Below are 22084 nucleotides of genomic sequence, written 5' to 3'. Positions count from 1 at the left end.
CATGACAAAGGACTTTTGAGTGCACGGTTACATCCAGGAGACCACGTCTTAGTGAAGAACCTTTTAGAGAAGGGAGGTCCTGGAAAGTTAAGATCATTCTGGGAGCAGGATATATATGTTGTTGTGAAGCAGGTGAATGAGGAGACACCAGTTTATGAAGTGAGGAAGAGATCCGGACAGGGTGGAATAAGGCGACTTCACAGGAACCTCCTGAGACAGTGCAACTCTCTACCAATAGAGTCCATGGATAACGACAGGAAATCCTGCAGACCAAAAAAACCCAGCAAACAAGACGTCCCAGTCTATGACGCTGACAGTAGTTCCTCAGATTCTGATGGATTCATTGAGATTACTGAAATCCCTCTAAATCCGAATGCCAAACCATTCACTCCGCAGCAGTGCAGGACAGGAAGTGACTCTTCAGATTCAGTTGTTGAAGTGAGGAATCCTACAGACAACCCCGTGGAACCTGTGTTGATTTCACACAGTTCAGCGGATAGTTTCCAGTCAGCTCATAGTTCAAGTGGTCTGGATGGTGGGGAAGATCCATATTTGCATGACGAACTAGTGGAAACAAATACCCCGGGTAACAGCGGCTCCAGTGGAACCGAAGACCACAGGTACAGACCAAGAAGAGCAACTAAAGTTCCCAGGAAACTCACATATGACCAACTGGGAAAACCATCGTTTGTACAAACCCTAAAAGTGGACTGTGAGATATTTGTGTAAAGTTGTGTTTTAATTTTTCTGTTTATACAGAGACTGCACTTTGTGATGATAAAGACTGTTCAAGTAGTATTTACTACTATCAGTGTGTTTTAAAGAATTAACATGGTGATGAAAGAGACTGTTTTAAGTAGTATGTACTACTCTGAATTGTAACCTCAGTGTTTTAGTTTCATATCTTTGTTTCTTTAAAGTCTCCGTTTGCAATTTGGCCAATTGTAAACATATTTGGTGTGTAGACTAGAACATATGTTACAAATTGAATGACATAGGTCAGTTGAATAATTGTGATTTTGATTGTCATGGCAACAAATTTGATTTTCAGTGTTTTATTTTGTAAATGTCGGGGCGACATTCAGTTTTGAAGGGGAGTGTGTGACGGGTAGTTATTGGGGGTTTCAGCCACCCCCCTTTTTTGTTGATTGATATGTAAAATAGCAAGGGAGATAACTCCAGCGTGGAAGTCCGGAATACGGGGTGATAGGTTTTAACTCTGATATCTGCTGAAACCCGCCAAATAAATGTAACAACAGATTTCTCCTCTTCTTGTTTTAGCATCAGGACTGGGGTAACATTATTCCAAACTCAGCATTTTGTTAATTATGGTATAACTTAGTATTTCTATTCAGTATCGGTCATTTGTGAAGTACATGTAAACAATAAGTTTCCATGCTTGATACCTCATAGGTGCCCTTTATTTTCGTGTAAAATGCATTTTATTCAGTAAAAAAACAACAACAAAACCCCCCCAAAAAAACCCCACATTTTATTAGATAAGTGTAAAAAAAATTGTTAATCCTCTAAGATTGATCAATGTTTAATATAAACGGTATAAATTATGTTAAGTTCTATACGGATTGAATTTTTTTAGACATCGATTTAGACGGGCGCCAATGAAAAAAAAAAATAAAAGCAACCGTGTACATATGTCTTTTGGGTTTTCTTATTTAGGCCTACATGTACTTGATAAATTAGACAATTAATTTATTTCTAAAAACAGATTTCACCATTATAACGATAATTCACTAAATATTAATGATATAGCCTATACTAATTAAATACTTAATATTGATTAAATTTGTCTATTTAGATTGTCATAGAATCATAGAGTCATCATCAAGTCATACTGTAGAATAAATGCCCGCTTCTTTTTCGTATTTTAGCTACGCCATTGATCAAAAATAGCAGTATCCGTTGTCACGTGATACGCATAACTGCATAAATTAAGATGGCGACTGGCTGAATGGAAAACCTGCCCTTGTGAGACTTTCTTCCAAAATTTCGTCCTTATGAAGAAGAGAAATCGGCCTCAAACACAAAATGTCGGAAATTAATACAAGTGACCTAACTCCCGATGAACTTCGGAGAGAAATTGAACGTCTGCAAGTCGAGTTACAGGAGACAACTCAGGAGAAAGTGCAGGCTGCAGAATATGGTTTGGCCGTTCTAGAGGAAAAAGAACGCCTGCGTCTGCAGATAGAAGAGATAGAAGGTCATTATGAAACCGTGAAACACGAGCTCGATTGTGCCAAAGAGGTAGGGGGTTTAATGATATAGATTTAAGATTTCATTATTTTATTTAGGTCTATGTTGTACATGTGTTCGGCCAAGGGACAATTCATTTGGTGATGCAATCTGACCGGCATTTTCCTGATTACACTGTTAATATGCATCTGACGGAAAGCTAAATGAGCGAAACAGAACTTATAATCTGTGAATCAAATCAAAACCAAACAGAAAACATTTTCATTCAACGAGTTTGTATTAAATTAGGCCTATAGTTGCACACACGTGAAGCTATAAGCATGTTCCAAAGCCTGAGTCACTGTGTTGACTAATATATATACATCTGTCTCAGAGAAGAAGGTGTGTATCTTATTACATGCTGTGTAATGCCTACATACTTCTGTGATTTCATCATTTGTGTGCCTGATACAGTTTAGTATATTTCATTTTTTTAGTAACTCACTTTACCACAATAGAAGTAACGAGACTGCACTACAGTTCGATGCATTTCTGTATGTTGTTTCTTGCATGTAGGATATAAATATGCTGGTATACTTGTTACATCGAATCTTGTTCTACATCGAAAAAATATCATTGACATATAATGCCATTCACTGTGTTTGGGATATCTAGAATATTATGAATACTGCATTAAATACATTGAATTACATTGATGAAACTTGACTACGGATTAAGATTAACTAATACAATTTTGTATCAGATTGCCTGATTACAGTGACCAATATTGTTCTCATGTTTATTATCTTATAAATAGTTTCAGGCAAATGTTACAGGGGTAAATATTGACTGTGGTCTTAAATGTTATCTCTGGCTCTTGGGTACGAGGTTACACACACTTCCTTTCTTTCTGGTCAGGGTATATGTAATAACCAATCTAGACATCAGTCTACGAGGGATTTTTGCTTCATGATATAAAGTAGACATGTAAACATGTGACAAAGAACATCATTCTGAATTTTTAGCTTTTAAGTTGCACACCACACCTTATTTTTTTGGCCTTTCTCACTTAAGTTTCTTGTGACTGAATTGATCGAGACAATTCTGTTGGAATTTGAAACCAAATAATGCACTAGTCTGTCACCTCAGACAATATTGAATGCTTGTTTAGATACTTTATTCTTCACATGATTGCACAGTTTAAAAATTATGAGGGGTTTTGGACTTTTGGTTTTGTTTGCTGTGTGTCGATCTTCTGCACATTCGTGTTGGTCTTTGTGTGTTTATATTTCAGAATCTGTTTTTCATCATTTGAAGTTTCAGCATTGAATAATACAAGGACATAATTATAATAGGGACACTATATACATTCAAATACCTTTTTGTGTAGATTTCAGAATTTTATAAATCTTTATTATAAATATGTCTAATTCACAGATACATGTAGGAAGGAATTCAGTTTTAATTTTTTTCTTACATGTATGACACAAATGAAAAATGATTGTGCAGGAACAATTACTGTGAAGATGGTAAACTCTATTTTTGAGAATATGTACATGTACTTGAAACTTCAGACACTCTCCATTCAGGAATTAAATGTTATTGTTTATCTTCAGTTGCTGATTTAGAATTGGGGAGAATTGATTTTTGTATGTTGGACTTGATACATTAATGTAGGGTTGTAAGTTTATATCAAGATCAGGAGCCTAATGCACCATGTACATTACTGTATGATGTTTACTGAATTGAAAAAAAAATATATTAATTTGAAAGATGTGATGTTTGTGTTCAACATCCTTTGTTTGGTAACTGGATGATGTGATAGCTGTTCATTCCCCCCCCCCCCCCCAAAAAAAAAATTATAGATTTTTAAAGAATATTAGGCTATCATTAATTTGTAGGTTTATAATCATAAATGTATTACCAAGATTTAATTAAATTAATCTATTGTGTGAATTAAGTTAAATTTTCTGTATAAATTGTGTGAGATTATTTACCAGTACAATGGATGTAATTAAATTAAGCTACAATGATCAGGTAATGCTCACTTAATTAAGGACTGGTGGCCTGCAGTGTGCAGCTTTGTCAAACAAGTCCTGTTCTGCCAGGGGGCTCACTGCTAACACAGTCAGCCTTGTAACATGTCTGTGCAGAAAAAAAAACTACCTATAAGGGTCTCCACTGTACTGTAGTGAGATGGAAGAGATCTTAAAAAATGTCAAAATGTTTTGCACTGTGGTCCCAGAGAGAGAGAGAGAGAGAGAGAGAGAGAGAGAGATTGGAAAAAAGGCCAGGCTGTGCAGCTGTGTTTATACTTTTTATTTGTATAGTCATTCTGGAGTTTTAGAAAGCACTAAGCTTTGGTATGTGTAAAAAAAGAAAAGTCAGCAAAATGTTTTGAACTAGGCAGTTTTTAGAACCTCATAAAGGCACACATATTAAATAAATATATGTGCATTTTGTGTAGCTCTCCTTTGTTGCATTTATGATCTAAGTTTAAATATGTTTCATAGCACAACGGAAAATGTCTGAGCTCAGTATTATTTGTGGCCTCATTAACACATACTTGATAAATGATTATGTGCATTTTGTCTGGTCCTCTTTTTTATTGCATCCACAGTCAGTTAAATGTATATAAACAAGGGGAAGGTACTCTGTTCAGAGAAACAATTTGTGATGCTTTATGGGCAGATAAATAGCTCCCCTCATTTTGATCTTACAATAAATCAACAATTATCACTCTATACTGCCACTCATTCCAACTGGACCGTTAATTATTTCACCTGGGAGGTGTAACCAACAGGTATGTAATTTACCTGTCCCAGGTAAAGCCACATGTAATGGCTGTTTAATTTTCATCACATTTGTATCTGAGGTAAATTCCCATGTAATGAACCCCAAGTCTTTTGGGTTCAAAAATGAAGGAAAAAATATTTGTCTGTTACAAAATAAGCTCAACAGGTAGTAAATACCTTCTGTCTGACACAAGGTAGGGCACAGGTAGATACAGGTGTGTCAGAGTGATTCGACCGGACAGGTAAACTGTCAACTTGGCTTAGCAAGTTTCCTGTCAAATCCTGATTTTGATCTCCTGTCCAATGACACAAATAATGTCTATATGTCCTTTGATATATATTAATCTGGAGATATTGATTCCAGGTCACTTAAACTGTTATTATACCTGCATGCCAGGTAGCTAGCAGGGCGAAATCTAAGATATTTTTTTCTGGTAACTATAGTAGCATATTGTAGTTCAAAGAAAGCATGGCTACCATGATGGAATCAATACATATATCAAGTGCTGCATATGAAGATGGAATTCTGATTTATATATAGCAGTAATTGTCGACTCTCATGAATACAGATTTAAATTGTATGTGCACATGAGTATAGATATTGTATAAATGATATTGTGAATAAACATATCTTTATTGATAATGGAAGACTTGAATAGCATTTGTATATGTAAAGTTGAATTTATTTGCATCATCTCAGTGCAATATTTTAGGTATTAGTGGTTCTGAGACAGAGCTATAATAAAAGTATCACCCAATGAAACATTCATGATATTTAGAAACTGATATAAATTTAAAACATCTATGATATTAAGAATCTATTTTAGAACATAGTAATTTTTTTGTTCATTTCTGATGCATTCTTGTCAAAATTTGATCACATTTCATTGTTTGGCCTGGTATACAAAGTGTTGGGGTCATTAAGGTCATGTGAGGTCATAACATGCCCCATTTGCATCTGACCTTCATTGGCTGTGACTGGTGCAGTAAGAGGGCTTGTTATAGCAGCTGTTTCAGAACCAGACAACTGTTCCCTTTGTCATGGTAAATTGGGATCATGTTAAAGGGGAGATGAATGGAGAGTAGGGAAGTCTGCATCTGTTTTAATGTGGCTGATGATGATGATAAAATCTGTATACTCCCCAGTGAACTCTCTCTCTCTCTCTCTCTCTCTCTCTCTTGTAGACAGGGAAATATCAACCAATATAACAAAACATTGCAGCAATGGATTAAGGGTAATTAACCATAGTCATGTTAATCAACTGTAAAGGAGTAGCCTTGACATCTCCTACGTCTCGAATTAGCAAAGTCTTTATGTTGTAATGTTATGGATCAGTTTTCCAGATTTGATGCAGCTTTGGTAGACAAGAACATAGATCTGTGCCAATCCCTGTGTTCAAAAGAGGGGGGGAGGGTGTCATCTTTGGCTAGCATGAAGAAGGGCAGTAGGAAAATAGATATGGAGTAGTAGTTGTGATCAATGAATCCTGGCACTCGGTAGAAAGCGAGGGTTTTCTATTAGGTTGATTGAAATATGCTCAACGTTGAATGTGTAGATTTTATACACAAAGTCAAAGTATAGTAATTATGAATGTTTCTGAGGTATTCACATGTATTCTTTTTATGGTATTATCTTGGACACCATATTCTTTGAAGAATTGACTCTTACTATTGATAGAGAGGAAACTTTCAAAAAATGAGATTATTGAATTTATGAATAAAACTAGACAACGGACAAAGATGAAAGTTTCATAATACACATATAATATATTGTAAAAAGGATATTCCTTCTTATATATCCAAACGAACTTCAAGCACAACGAAATTACATCCCCATGAACCAAAAAAATTTTGGCTACCCAAGAACATTGACCCCCACAAAAAAGATATGATTCCTCAGTTTGGAAAACCTATTTACAAGATCTACTAGTAATTAATATCTTTGTCATCATCACAAAATAACCCCCCTATCTTAATCTATATTGCCCATAATGAGATCTGCTGTATCACCGATAATGAGACCTGTATACCATGTATACCAGTCACTTGTTTATCTGATTTCTATCAGGATGAGAATCTCCTTCAAACACACTGCTCTGGCCTCCCAAGTGAAAACATACGGTTGCTGTTGGAGGAGATAATAATGGAGCCAGGTTAATGATCTATTGTGATATCAGGAAGTTATATGAACAAAAACTTCCAACCAACTCAATACATGTACATTGCATTGTAGTGCAATGTAGCCAAGTTTTCTAGAAAGAAAAAAAAGTACATTGTTTACAGTTGTGTAATTTTTTGGAAATCTGTATATTAACTGTGCATCTATATGAGCCATACATTTTTAGACAATAATCACAAGGGTTTATTATAATCAGATAATTTTTTGCTGAATCGATAAACTTCGTTAATTGATACATGAGGGTCATATGAGTTTTCTATTCCCTGTCAATCAAAGATTGGTCAATCTGTTGATTATCATCTGCTTATTTGTTCTTTTGCTTACAAGTGTAAGCTCCTATAAGATTTAAATACTGTATACAGGGAAATATTCGCCTCCGTTTAATTCTTTGCTTCTTTCACTATGATCATTGTCAGCTGGCTAATTTAAGACTAGGCAAATTCCATTGTCTCAATCTATCTCCATTTAACAAAACTGTGTGTGTGTGTGCAAATTCAAGATGGAGCAAAACTGTATGCAAGTGTAGAAGGGCAAAAATTACACAAGGCGAAAATAAACCTGTACACAGTTTGCATTTGGTGAAAACTAAAATTAATACAGATTAGCAAACTTAGCTAAAGACATCCAATGAACTGTCGAGACTGTGTCGTGACCTTAAACTCCCATCATCAATGTTGTATTTTTAAAAAAATGCCGCCTTTTAATCAGCTCTAGTTTCATCTATTCCAAAAGAAGTGCTCATTGATCAAAATAAATGGCTGTTTATATATTTTCTATTCACTTTTCATTGCTTGTAGAATAAGATTGATAGTGATGGGGGTGAAGAAGGAGGATACAGTAAATCTTTCGCTTTCACCAACTGTGTTAACTTTATGAGATGATATCTGTATTAATTTCCTTTTCTGCTAACTGATAAATATGTTAACTTTTATTGTAGGCCTTAAGTAAACACCAGGACACTTTTCGGAAGCAGCAGAAGTCCGGGATCCACCATGAGGACTCGGTCCTACAGGAAGCTGCCACACGGGAAGAAAGTTACAAGTCCACCCTCATCGAGTACGAGACAGAACTCAAGACCTGCAAGCAGGCACTCGAGCGCTTCTCATCTGAAAACGAGCGCCTGAACTCAGCACTGCTCGAGTGTCAGCAGCACAATGACAGCCTGGAGGAGCAGAGGCGGCAGATCAAGAACGAGATTCGCGAGTACAAGATCCGAGAGAACAGGAATCTCGTGGACTACGCGGAGCTCGAGGATGAAAACATCAACCTCCAGAAGCAGGTGTCTCAACTCAAGCAGAGCCAGGTGGAGTTCGAGGGTAGGAAACTGGTTTCAGGAAAAAATATCGTTAACTTTTTAAATGTTAACCTTTCATAAGCTTGGATGAAATATTATGAAGATGATGATTAAAAATATTCTATTATTCAAGATTTTTCATTCACACCAAGGCAGATTATTCACTGTTTTAAGAGATCATTTAAACTATTGATATAATATTTGGATGAATTTATAAATGTTTGAGACAGTTTAAATTAAACTGGTTTTCTTCAGCTCACTTATTACAAATGCCGAGTAATTACTTGCAACTCAGAAATCAATGAAACTCTCACAAATTATTTTTTTTCCAGCTATGAAGCATGAAGTAAAGCGACTCCAAGAAGAGGCAGACGACCTAAATGTACAGCTGGATGATGCTGTCAATTTAAAAAAAATTGTGGACAAAAACTACGAGGAAGCAATCGCAGCTCTCCAACATGAGCGAGAGCAAAAACACGCCCTCAAAAAGGAACTGGACACCAGGCTTAATCAGGAGTCCATGTTTAATTTGAGTAACCTCGCTCAGCTGGGGGGTCTCACAGAGGGGCTACCCAGGTCGATGCATCAAGACAACGGGGTCGCCCCAGAGGAGGACGACAGTGAAAATCCGTCCCTGCGAAGGTTACAGGCAGATTTCAAGAAGGACGACACAAAGTCACCTGTCAAGCCTGGGCCGGGTAAGGTAAATGACATTCTGAGTGAGATCCAGGAGAACGAGGTGAAGAAGTTGGAACAGCTATTGGAGCAGAGTGAGTCCGAGAAGTCGGAGCTTCAGAATGCCCTCGAGGAGGCTCAGAAACTCATTGAGGACACACAGAGGGACCTCATCGAGCAGAAGAGTCGGGCCGATCAATTGAAGGCCCAGATTTCCTCTGTGATAAGTTCCCCGGAATCTCCAGGAGTGGAGGAATCTTTGGAAGAACTTATTGCTAAGGAAAGCGATCCGGAGAAGAGGGCTCTGCTCGAGATGAAGAAGAACTTGTTCTCCAATGAGAAGAAATACTCAACAGCTCTGTCTGAGATTAGCCACTTACAGAGCGAGATCAATAAACTTCAGGAAAAAGGTCATAGTGGTTCAAAGCAAGGTAACAAGGAGTTTGACAGTGCAATCAATGATTTGAGGAGCAAGTGTAATCAATATGAAGAGCTGATCAAAGATTTGGAGAAAGATCTGAAGACGATGACCCTGGCTGCTGGAGAAGCTCAAGGCAGTCTGAACACGACTCAGGACGAGTTAGTCAGGGTTACAGAGGAGCTTGCACAGCTTTATCATCTCGTGTGTGAAGTCACAGGTGAAACACCAAGCCGAGTCATGTTGGACCATGCCAAGGCATCGTCACAACTGGCGCGGCAAGAGAATGGTGAGGAGAAAGAAGAGGAGAAAGATGATGAAAAATCAGATGAGACTTCACCAAAGACCAAATCTAAAAAATCAAAATCCAAGAAAGACATTTCTAGTAGTGAAAGTAAGGGAGATCCTATCTCCTGCTACAAACTGTCAGAGACAATCATGGATCAAGTGAAATATCTCAAGCGAGCTGTGGAACATCTCATGGAGGTGTCCCGACAGCGTGGAGACGACTCGGAGAGTTCGGACGTTTTGGAGTTGCAAGAACAAATTGTTAAACTCAAAGCCATGTTGTCCACCAAGAGAGAACAAATTGCCACACTCAGGAGCGTGCTCAAAGCCAACAAGTCCACTGCCGAGATCGCTCTGGCCAATCTCAAACAGAAGTACGAGAACGAGAAGGTCATTGTTACAGAAACCATGATGAAACTCAGAAATGAGCTCAAGGCACTCAAGGAAGACGCGGCTACGTTTGCCTCACTGAGAGCCATTTTTGCCAAACGGTGCGACGAGTATGTCACTCAGCTCGACGAGCAACAGCGACAGTTGATCAGTGCCGAGGAGGAGAAGAAAACTCTGAACTCGCTGCTGCGTATGGCGATTCAGCAGAAACTGACGCTGACGCAGCGCCTCGAGGATCTGGAGTTTGACCGGGAGAGGAGGACCATGCGGCGACAAGATGGGGGTGGAGGAAGGGGGCGGAGTAAGACGGCGTCCAAAGTAAGTCACTCCCACAACTCATATCCTGACGACCGGCACGGGGGCGCGAGGTCTTATCACCATAACTTCAGGCGAGATTATTAGTCGCCTGTTTTGCGGTGAGTTTAGTCAACAGAAGAGCACAAGTGCTTAGGAATGCCTGGCAACCATTTCCTCTCTCTCTATACATAATATCTTAATCATTTATATACTGTTGCCTCTGTATTTGCAATGTTATAAAGAATGCACTTTTTTGGAATAATATCTCTCTTCTTTTTTAAAAAGTACTTTGTCAAGTATTTTGCTTTTTCCTTTATATGCATGACTTTATTTTAATATACATGTACCTTGATTTTGATATTTTACCAAAATTGTGTTAGGACATTTAGCAATGCTCATATTTTAATACTTTGGCCATTTTTATGAACATTTTCCTGTTTAATCTATCCCAAAAAAAGTTTCAAATTTAAATTCATTGAATTTTCAGTAAGTATTTGAGGGACATAGTGGTAATATGATTATGTATTTCGAGAACATATATCTGTTCCTGAGGTTTTCAGGAAAGTAAGCTATAGGAAATGGTTGCCAGTGATGCCACTCTCTCTTACCTACCGCTTACTCCTGTACTGCTAGAGGTGAAGGTCAGGTCACGGGTTTGTATCATAACCATGGTAACAGGTCACATGTACCTTTAGGTCTCTGTCAGGCTTAGATGTAGGTAACTATAATCAACTCATACCTGTGTACATATAAGGAGCCGAGCACTAAAATTAACAACGCAAGCAGTTAAAAGGTTTCAACATTATATTCTATCAATTCTCTCTTCTGAGTGTTTTCATTCAAAAGTAGGTTGCTCTGCTTCGATCAATGAGGAAGGAACACGCGCTTGACTATAGGTGAAGCTTTTTAACAAGATTCTGAATTTTTCTATTTTCTTAAAGAAAAGTATTTCTTCAGTGTTCTTCTAGCAATAGAAGGAGTAGATCTTTGTTTGTCCTACACGTAGCTACTACCATTCATATATAACTTCAACACTGATCCATTTCTTTGCCTTTCTTGGAGTGATGTCTATAATATCAAATGTGTGTAATAATTTTCAAGGAAGATAACTCTTAGGAAAACGACCAAAACAAATCAGTTTGAAAATGCACTTGGTATGGATATATCAATTTGTGATCCCATTGTCCAGAATTATAGGAAATCAGTATATATTATTTTAGCACTGTATTTCAAATTTTTTGGGAGCCAAGATTATTAAATACTTGTAAAAAGAGTTTTTAAAGGAGAGAAAACAAAAATGACCATTCCATTTGAACACCGTCTAGTAATGACTTGTAGACTTGCTTCTCTTTTCCTCCTTGTACGGGAAACAGCAGCAGTATGTATGATGTGTAATTATCTTTTCGTTATTTCTCTTTTCTTACAATTTGATAGAATGTGTATCTGTATATATGTATTATAAACTTCTAGAGCCTTTGTGTTTGTGTTCCGTCGGACAGATGTGTGCTGCATGAGATCACCTTGCTATTTCAAACAGATCTGTTCTCTTATAGTCATACTAGTACAGTGTATATATACATGTACAATTTACTGCAAATGTATGATATTTGGCTGTTCATCACATTTTGCCTTTTTTTTAGGGGGAAAGTAGCTTCCACTGTATCAATAACATTTCTAAATGTGGGTATATGAATAGAAACATTCGAAAAACATAGCAAAGCAAATCTAGGCTAACTTGTTGAAAAAATCAAATACTGTACTGCCAGTTGTTATTCCCATTATATCTGTAATTACGTGTTTTCAGTGTATCTTTCTCTGCTTTTAAAATGTATGTATTTTACAATTGAATTTTTGTGGTTTAAGTTTCATTCATATTAAAATTCCACTCAACCATAGAAATGTAAAGCTTATGGATCATATGGACAATGCCAGAAACTTGTAAAAACATCAATATGCTTGCATGAGTTCAGGAAAATCAGAACCATATAAAGACTGCATCTTTGAAGAAATTGAGAACCCAGCCATCCCATCATGTAAAGGGGGAGGGGGTGGGGGGGGGGGGGGTGAATGAACTCAACTTTTAAAGTAGAGTGTCATATTGGAAAACATTGCTTCATTATTAGGGCTCTTTATACTCTAACAAACAATAAAGTTTTTGGGCTAAAAAATTAAGATTACTGAATGAATTTGTATATAGCCGCAGTGATAAATGTCTAAATTGAGCATATGTTTTTATTTTCCCTGGGAAACATGCTTACAGTAATACTCAAACCGAAATTCATGCAAACATTTGCCTTGGTCTAACTTATAAAACTTTTTACATTAAGGGGCAGACAACTCCCACATTTACACATAGTGCTGCTTAGCCGTTCAGATGAATATGAATTTGATCATGATTGACATCTTTGCTTCCCTTGAGTTTAATTTAATTTCAGTTTATTAGGTTGTGTCTTGTTGATTATCTTCTTAATATGGCTTTTATACATGAGCATGCTGAAGTTGCTTCAGGAAGATAACTCTGTCTGATATACTTTTTGAAACGATTTTTCTTTAAAAGTGTAGAAAATTGTTTATTTATTATAAAATTATTTGTGGGTTTACCAAATGTGAAAGCTAATTTAGTGGAAAAAAATGTTTATACATGTTAGTGTACAGGGAATTTTTCATGCCTGTTTTAGTTTGGCTACATTTGCTCTTATTGGCAGTTGGCGAAATTTAAAAATGGAGTTAACTTAAGAAAACTGCAAATATGTCTTATGAAGATGAATTTCAAGCATGGTGAAATTATTACTGTAACAATGGTGATTTGGGGAAATAACACTGTGAAAATTACTCTCTATTTAGTTCATCTATTTCACAATTTAAGTTTTTGGTTTGAGCTTTCATTGTATAAATGTCTACAGAATTTTGATAAATTCAACATATTTTTTTCTTTTAAATAAATAATGATAAATAGGGAAATAGAGAAAGTATTCACATATAAATTGTGGAAGATAAAATTTATGTTTCTCCATTTTCAATCTTCATAAGAATCTTATCGAATTTTTTGCAGTGCTAACTTGAATTCTCAAGGAAAAGAGACCAGAATTCCAGAGAGACGCCAAAACCAGAGCAGACAAGCTGAACAAACCAGACGCAGGGGAATGCTACATACCCCAAGAGCCTCTAATCTACCCGGACGAGTAGAAAAATAGTGTGTGGTGCATACAGACATGAAAGAGCTTGTAAAAAGCTTGGATGTAGAAAAAAAAATGGAACACAAGAAAAGTAATCATCATAGGCTACAAAGATTTTTTTCTGTGATAAACTGTCTGGTTGTCAGCATGCTTGTACGTGCGACTCATTGTAAAACATTTTATCTTATTAATAAGCCAGTGTGTCTAATTCAGCTTTTTTAAATGAGTATAATGCTATGATGTAATACGTTTTGTCATTTGAAACCATTCTGTACGGACCTTTTACTTCGTTTAATTTTTTTACGTTGCCAAAGTTCAGTTAGGTCGGTCACAACTAATTAGTGGGTGAAGTGGTGGCTGAATGGTACAGGTGGTGGTACCACTCAAGTGGTGCTTTTCAAGGCTGTGCCTGTCTCCACATCTAACCATTCCATGTACAGAATGTAAATCAATTATACCACACCATTGTGTATTCAGTATTCTAATATGATGTATAGTCAAGGTAGTCATATTAATGGGTGTTCATATCTGTATGACAACATTGTGTAATAAGGTTACCATAGTAACCTATTAGATGTGTTCTGTATATGAGATGTAAACTTAACAACTGATGATTTAAATTTCACGGGTACATGTTTTTTTTTCTTATAAGTTTGTAACATTAGTCAACACTTACAATTTTTTTTTTTAAAGGTATTTGAGCCGACATAACCATTAAGATATTAATTATTGAGACTTTGCAGTGTTCCATATACATGTATATTGCAGAACCTTAAATGATGGAAAATCCCAAGGTTGTGTCAAATTTAAAAAAAAAAGAAAAGAAGTATTAGAATGTATAGGTATCCACGATCCTATTTAAATACAAATTTTGTGTATTTCATTTGTACTAGAAAATTAGTGACCATGAATAAAAAAAAAAGGATTTTGCCATAGATGCTTGGGAGGAATGTCCCCCTTCAGTGTATAATGATTTCTTTTTTATAGCTATTAAATAAACGATTGTATATTGATGCCATTTGAAGGAAATTTTGATAATATATGTATTTTAATTTATTACAAATTTTAATTTTATTTATTGTATTATACATATTTTAATTCGCCATGGTATAGGACTCGGAAATGGTAACAGTCTGTGATATTTTGGATATTTTGTTTTATAAACAAGACGACCGATTCTTCTTCATACCCCCATGACATGGGTCTTTCTGATAGGACTGAGAATCGAGGCTTTAATTCATATGTAGAGAACAAAAATAATACATATTCACATATCATTCTTGAACTTGAAAATCTTTAAATACTAGATTTCAAAATGGAATGTAATTCTCTGTATATATTACCAGTACATTAGACTTTGAAAAATGTAATGAAAAAATAAATTTGAAAAAAAATGAAAGGGAGATAATTTTGAAAGACAAACAAGAATTGTCAGAATAATTCTTTAATTTCCTGTTCTTTGTGTAAAAAGCTTCAAGTTATAGAATATTAGTTAAACAACTTTATTTGTGAAAGTTGAATTTAATTTTTAATACCTTATGTGCAAATATTTATTGTGATTGTATTTGTGCAGTACTGCTGTTCATTCTAATCAATTTAATCAATTGAAATGTGAGATTTGCACTCAAAAAGTTATGCACACATGTAGACTTATTTAATGCGCATCATGAATTATGGTAGTTCTAATTTTTTTTTATAGAATTTTTTTTTTAAATCATGTATCAAAGATTGTTATTGGCCTGAGGATGTGTTTTGTTAAAGATCTGCAATAAAATAATAATATATGATTGTGTGGAATTTTTTTTCATTCTAGATTACTCTTCCTACTGTAGGGAACTGAACTAATGAATCATCATTACATCCACATTTTTTTTTTTATCAGGGGAGGAGGGGGGGGGGGGGGAATCAGAGGCTATATTTGCTAATAGGAACAGACCCTGAAAAGAATTTGATGTATAATAGTAATAAAATTTAAGAATATTTAACACTATTTAAAACGGTATATCAACATACTGAGGATCAGAGTGTTACAGTACCCAGTGCATTCTTAGAATATATGTACATGTGTACTCGGAAAACGAAAATCTGAAACTGTTTCTGACAGAAAGAAAGAGGTCATATCCCTGTTGCAACGCACTTTGAGAAAATTACGCACTTTGAAAAAAAATTTCAAAGTGCGTTAATTTTGGGACCAAGTCAACGCACTTTGAAATTTTTTTTCAAAGTGCGTTGATATCGTCGATATTAACGAACTTTAAAAAAAATATTAATGGTTTAGTGAAAATAGTTGATATTTTTATATACAATAAATGATTTTTTTAACCTTGTTTAGCTTAATGTGATATATTAAAAAAAGAACTCGTTGCATTCTCGGCTAACTTGATAAACAGTTTCTAGATGAGAATTTTTTTCTTTTCTCTTAAGACAATATCGACAATTTACACAGAAAAAAAAATCTCGTTAATATTAAAAAAATATGTAAATATTCTTTTATTGAAGTGATTTATTTCATTAGAATACGAAAAGAGGGTTACTGTTGAAACACATAGATTTTATAGCGTGTATAGCTTTAACATACCAATAGAGAAATTATTGTTCGGCCAGCTCGTTTTTGCAATAACAATGCATGTACTTATACAGAGCATATTTCTTTTTCCGATCTTAAATGTTTACCCAAAGTTGCTGAATATCGTATGTGTTGGAAGGAAAATGGGGGGAAGGGGACCTTCCTCTTGTAATCAATTAAATGATGCACTGGTATTTGACCTGTATCTTTGGTTAACCACCATCCCCATCCCCGTTCTAAATACGGTAAATTAGATTTACGAGTTTGAACAAATCATCATTCTATCAAGTTAGAAATTCAGTTCCAGTGTGATATAAAACTATTTTTTCAAAGTGCGTTAAGAGTGTCGATACTAAAAAATGTTGATGAACCTTCATAACGCACTTTGAATTTTTTTTTTCAAAGTGGGTGAACTTGTTCCAAAGTTTATAACGCACTTTGAAAAAAATTGTCAAAGTGCGTTGAATTTGTCCAAAATTTAACGCCCTTTGAAAAAAATTTTTAAAGTGCGCAATTTTTTCAAAGTGCGTTGCCACATACCCCAAATGTATTGTTTGCTTTTTTTTAAATTTCCAAGCTAAAAATAACTAGAATTCGAGCCGTGTGTGTTTAGTTTTGGAAGGGGGCGGGGTTGGGGGCTTCTTATTGAAATCAAAATTTCTCGACATTGAATTTCAAATCAGTTTATAGACATCACTGTGTTGGCATACAGTCAAAATGAAATCAAATGACAGACAAAAGAATATTATATATATATATATATATATATATATATATATATATATATATATATATATATATATATATATATATATATATATATATATATATATATATATATATATAAAACATAAAGGCTTTAGCAAATTTATACAATTCTTTTTAGTCCCTGAAACTGTTTTCTTTGCATAAAGCATTTCTCAAAATAGACGTTTTGTAGTATTTTAATCACATGGATTAACAATTTCTTTAATGGGATAAGATGAGTATACTACAGTATAGTTTATCATTAAAAATATCACAATATTGAAATCGAAGATTGTCTTACGCAGGACAGTTAAGTATCAACAAGATTTTGATATTCTTAATTTTGATCCATGCAAATGGTGATAACTTGACTTCTGTGGACTACATGCAACAGGTGCGTTGTAAAAAGCCCCCCCCCCCCCCCCCGTCGTTGCTATACTATGATTGCCCCCCCCCCCCCCCCCCCCCCCCCCCGTCGTTGCTATACTATGATTGACTACAATAAAGGATTTCCCGTGAATCTGATTAGATAATTTGCACCAAAGTCATATATGAACATGTACACACGTATCAATGCGTGCACAAACATACTTATGTAGAGAAACGGACGACGCAATATACACCGTACGAACCGCAATCTTTATACGGAATTAATTAATTGAGTAAATTAGGACGTAGTTCTTATAGGAACAGTTCGACGCGACGCAAATGAGTGATGTAATTTGCAGTTTGTATATATAAAGAAGTCAATTCATGTGCAAACTATTAATAGAAAGAATCTTCTCCGGATTTGATGAGCAGACATTTATTAATCATATTTGGTAAGATAGAGAGAGAGAGAGAGAGAGAGAGAGAGAGAGAGAGAGAGAGAAGTGTACTATGTAAACGTCCAAGTGCCGGCTAGTACTGGGTGTCTACTTTCTATATGGATGTTTAAAAAGTGAAACAACACACGTGTTTGGTATTCAGAGCGATTATAGCAGCTGTGTTTAAAATCATTGTAAAGGGGAAATAGGACGTGTAGATCAACCCACTAAACTATATGACTTTGCTTTAAATTATTGGCTCTAGTGTTGATTATGATCTGATTAAGGTATGGTTCTATCTTTTTTCCTTTGTTCTCTTGTCAATGTGACATTTGTGCCAATTATAGTCATCGTGCAAGGGAGTCGATCGATTTAAATGCCTGGCCATATTTTTTTTTAAGTGACGATCGAGGTAAAATATTTTTCATCAGAGTTTACACACGTGTTTTCAAACCTTATTATTTCAGTTTTAGACAGCAGTCAGAATCTTACTAAAAGTGAATTAATATATAATGTATGAAGTATTTATAAAATTGACTAACATGTTCATTTGATAATTAATATACCGGGGCGGGGGGGGGGGGAGTTAGGGTAGGGGATTGATGCTTTTAGGGTCATGCATAGTCGAGGCTTGCAAAAACATTTTATAACAGAATGATTTCAAGTCATTGAGGTTTGATAAGATTTTCATAGTTAAAGGTTTGAATTTTTAAGAGTTGTGTACTAATGTGTTTCAGAACAATGACCACCCTAGTTCCAGAATCTCAAGAGGTCGTGACCTGTGACCTTTGTTCCAAGGCGACTCACCAATTCTGCAATGACTGTCAGGTCGGTCTGTGTGTAGACTGTGTGGGTCACCATGTTGACAAGTTCAAGTCTCTCACTCACGACATGGTACCTTACGACGAAAGAAAATCCCAGCTAGTTCTCTCTCCGTGCCCCACTCATCAGGGGCATAGATGTGAAGCCCACTGCCAACAGTGTGACGTCCATGTTTGTGTCAAGTGCATTCTGGGTACTCATAAGTCTCATCCAGTTTTTGAAATGGCAGATGTGGTTCAGAAGAAGAAAGAAGAGATTGCAAAGGAAAATGAGCACATTGAATCGGTCATCATCCCGAAATACAAGAAAGAAAAAGACGACAGTAAAGTGAAAATTTCCGAGTCTGAGGTGAGGTGTGCGGAGCTGAAGAAAGAAGTGGAAAGTCAGCGAGAGCTCTGGCATCACGAGGTGGATGAAATCTTTAATAAGGTCTTAACAAAAATCAAGTTCATGACCGACAAACACATTGCAGCATTGAAGATACACCAGTCCAAGCTCAGAAGTATGATCCCAAACATCTACCACACGATAGAACAGAACAACGAAATCCTGAAGACCAAACACACTTCTACTGTCACTGACCACAAGTCCAAACTCCATGAATTTCAGGAAATCCCCCCTGTCATCGGGATAACCATTCATGAATTGACCACCGTCACGGACAAAGGGAGAGAACTCATGATAGAGCTAGGGGACTATAGGGCCAGCCTGACTCAAATGATGCTTCCAAACACAGAAGAGGATGACAATGCTGAAAATCTTACAGAACTGTCCGAGAAAGCTACTGTGTTGAGAAACATTGCGACGGACATAAAGAACATGCGTGGTTTGGAGTGCGTTGGAACAAACGAAGCTTGGATCAACGGTGAAGATAAAATGATAAGGCGAGTGGATGTGGAAGGTACTTTGAAGGAATCTGTGACCAGTACTTGTCCAATAGCTCCAAATGACATTGCCGTGACCAAGCAAGGAGAACTTCTTTACTGTGATGGGCGAAACAGAGCGGTCAATGTCGTCAAAAATGGGAGGTCACAGGTTCTGTTAACCACCCCCTTAGGCTGGCACCCGGACGGACTCTGCTGTACCAGCTCGGGGGATGTCCTCGTCAGCTTAGGAACCACTGATTTCAAACGTCGAAAAATCACCTGCTATGATTACGAGAGTAAAAATGTAAAACTCGAAATTGAGAAGGATGAAGACGGGAATGGGATCTTCAAAGGAGGCGAGTTTGCTCTCTATGTAGCAGAAAACAAAAATGGCGACGTTTGTGCGTCGGATCAAAACGCTGATGTTGTGGTAGCGGTAAGTATCTCTGGCAGAGTTCGATTTCGTTACGACGGTTTGTCAGTGGAAGGGATCGATAATTTTAGCCCTAGACAGATAACCACCGACTCCCTGTCCCAGATAATCGTGACCGATGCCCTGAACCACTGCCTTCACATCCTGGACTCCAGGGGTCAGATGTTGGGCTACATCGAGGACGAATCGTTGCTGAACCCCAGGGGACTGAGCCTTGACCGGGCGGGGCGACTGTGGGTGGGTCTCTCCTCAGGAGACATCAAGATCATCCAGTATTTACAGTAATAGTGTAATATCAAGATCAATTAATCAGTATTTACAGTAATACTGATCATTCAGCATTTACAGTGATAACGGTCGAATAATATTTTTACAGTTATATTACAGTAATACCAAGGTCAATCGTAATTTCTGGTAATACTAGTAGTGTAATACATTTTTAAAGGTTATTTACAGTAATAGTGTAATATTAAGGTAAATCAGTACTGGTATTTACAGTATAAATCCTTGTAATCAACAAGGTCACAGGGTTATTTACTGTAAATAATATCTGTTAAAAGTCAATTGAGTGTGCTTAAACCTCGAAGAAGAAACTTTTTAAACATATTACAATACTTTAAATTAAACTTGAAAAAGTTGAATGTTAGTATAATGTGTGTCTCCACTTGAATTTTTAATAGGTACATGTACATCCTTCCTACTTCCTGTTTTTAGTCAACTGAGGCAATATTTAAGCTGTGATAACAGTCAAGAATTTTAAATTTCAGATGATATTTTTTTTCCATGGAGAGGGCATTTTGTGGTACCTTTCTATATTATAACTTTGAATTTTCAAGTCCAACACCCCTGTCCTCCCTCCCCTCGACCCCCCCCCCCCCCCCCTTGCCAAAAAAAAAATGCTATCTGTTCCAGACATGAAATATTTTCAATATTGCTTCTCATATGTCATCTTTACTTGTACCAAATATGTTCCTGCAAGTTTTTACTTGTTATTTTTCTGCTTTAGTGAAGTATTAAAAAAAGCCGCCAAAAATCCATTAAAATTCGATCTCTGAACATTCAGGAAGAAGAAGAATTATTTTCATCTACTATGAACATGTTTTTCTTGAAACTTTACTCATTGACAATGGAAACTGTTGCATCTTTGAATCAATATGACACATTAATGGATAATGCCATGAAAACTTGGGTTTGAAAAATCTGTACTAGTCTCTTGTTCTAATAGTATATGTACATGACACTTTAGAACCATTTTAACAAGAGCTTGGACTTTGGGTAGTTGTGTCAAACAGCAATGTGATGTAGGCCTGTCTATTTCATTGATGGCCAGTTGGCCACCCAGCCATGGCTCTTTGAAATCTACAAGATTTTTTCTTTGCATATTTCACTTAACATCAGCGTCATGTTTGAAATAGTTACTTCCTTCCAAAAGTCCAAGGTTTTGTTAAAATGGTTCTAGTCTAATTGTTAAATGTTAAAATCAAAATTAAAAAAAAAAAAGTTACTGTGCCATCTTTGCCAATCATTATTGAATTTTTGTTTTGTATACATATACACAGCTGTTATTTAAATATATGATTATTTATTTTATGTGCCATAATTCGTATATACACAGCTTGTATTCAAACTGTATTCATTTGTTTATTGACTGTGCCATATTTTAGAATTTTTTGTTTTGTCTATACATGTACACAGCAGGTATTCAATGTTTATGAGTCAATGTTTTACAAAATAAAAAATGTAAACCATGCATCAAGAGCAGTAAACTTCCATGTTGCATATTGAAACATAATGCTGCTACTGTGTAAGGTACACTAGCAGGAAGTTTCAAGAGAATTTGAATGTAGATAGCTGCAAACTTAACTTTCAGAGTCATAGTGTGTACATTTATGAGTTAATGAAATAACTGTGTAGAAATAAGTTGAACAGGTTCAGTGTTAGTTCAAACCACTTAGTTCCACTTATCTGGTAATTCTCTGTAATTGATATTGCCAGCAATATTTTTCCTCAAAGCATGTATTGCTAAAGAAACAAAAGGCCTGTATGGACTACTTTGCTCACCTACCCATTAATATAATCCCCAATACACTGTAGTTCAAAACAAACAGCTAGCTTCTCCACATATATGTCAAAATAACTTTG

The 22084-nt window shown here is 36.0% G+C and overlaps 2 protein-coding genes across 4 annotated transcripts; both read left to right on the top strand.

Moving 5' to 3' along the window:
• The first annotated feature begins 1923 nt into the window (after positions 1-1923).
• On the top strand, positions 1924-15490 carry LOC128159549 (protein bicaudal D homolog 2-like). Of its 2 annotated transcripts, none has more exons than XM_052822662.1 (4): positions 1924-2262; positions 8102-8480; positions 8791-10547; positions 13579-15490. In XM_052822662.1, the coding sequence occupies exons 1-4, from the start codon at positions 2047-2049 to the stop codon at positions 13582-13584; spliced, it is 2358 nt and encodes a 785-aa protein (XP_052678622.1). In that variant the 5' UTR covers positions 1924-2046; the 3' UTR covers positions 13585-15490. The 2 variants fall into 2 exon arrangements, with proteins under 2 accessions (XP_052678622.1, XP_052678621.1); XM_052822661.1 differs by having other exon boundaries at positions 8791-10645.
• Positions 15491-17620: 2130 nt separating this feature from the next.
• On the top strand, positions 17621-21697 carry LOC128157748 (tripartite motif-containing protein 2-like). Of its 2 annotated transcripts, none has more exons than XM_052820358.1 (2): positions 17621-17836; positions 18559-21697. In XM_052820358.1, exon 2 carries the CDS (start codon positions 18563-18565, stop codon positions 20225-20227), a length of 1665 nt encoding a protein of 554 aa, XP_052676318.1. In that variant the 5' UTR covers positions 17621-17836; positions 18559-18562; the 3' UTR covers positions 20228-21697. The 2 variants fall into 2 exon arrangements, with proteins under 2 accessions (XP_052676318.1, XP_052676317.1); XM_052820357.1 differs by lacking the exon at positions 17621-17836 and adding an exon at positions 17872-18108.
• The last annotated feature ends 387 nt before the right edge of the window (positions 21698-22084 follow it).

Source organism: Crassostrea angulata, chromosome 8 (genome assembly GCF_025612915.1).
Source record: "Crassostrea angulata isolate pt1a10 chromosome 8, ASM2561291v2, whole genome shotgun sequence".
Classification (NCBI taxonomy): Eukaryota; Metazoa; Mollusca; class Bivalvia; order Ostreida; family Ostreidae; genus Magallana; species Magallana angulata.
The sequence above is the reverse complement of the archived record's forward strand: the minus strand, read 5'-3'. Positions and strand labels throughout refer to the sequence as shown.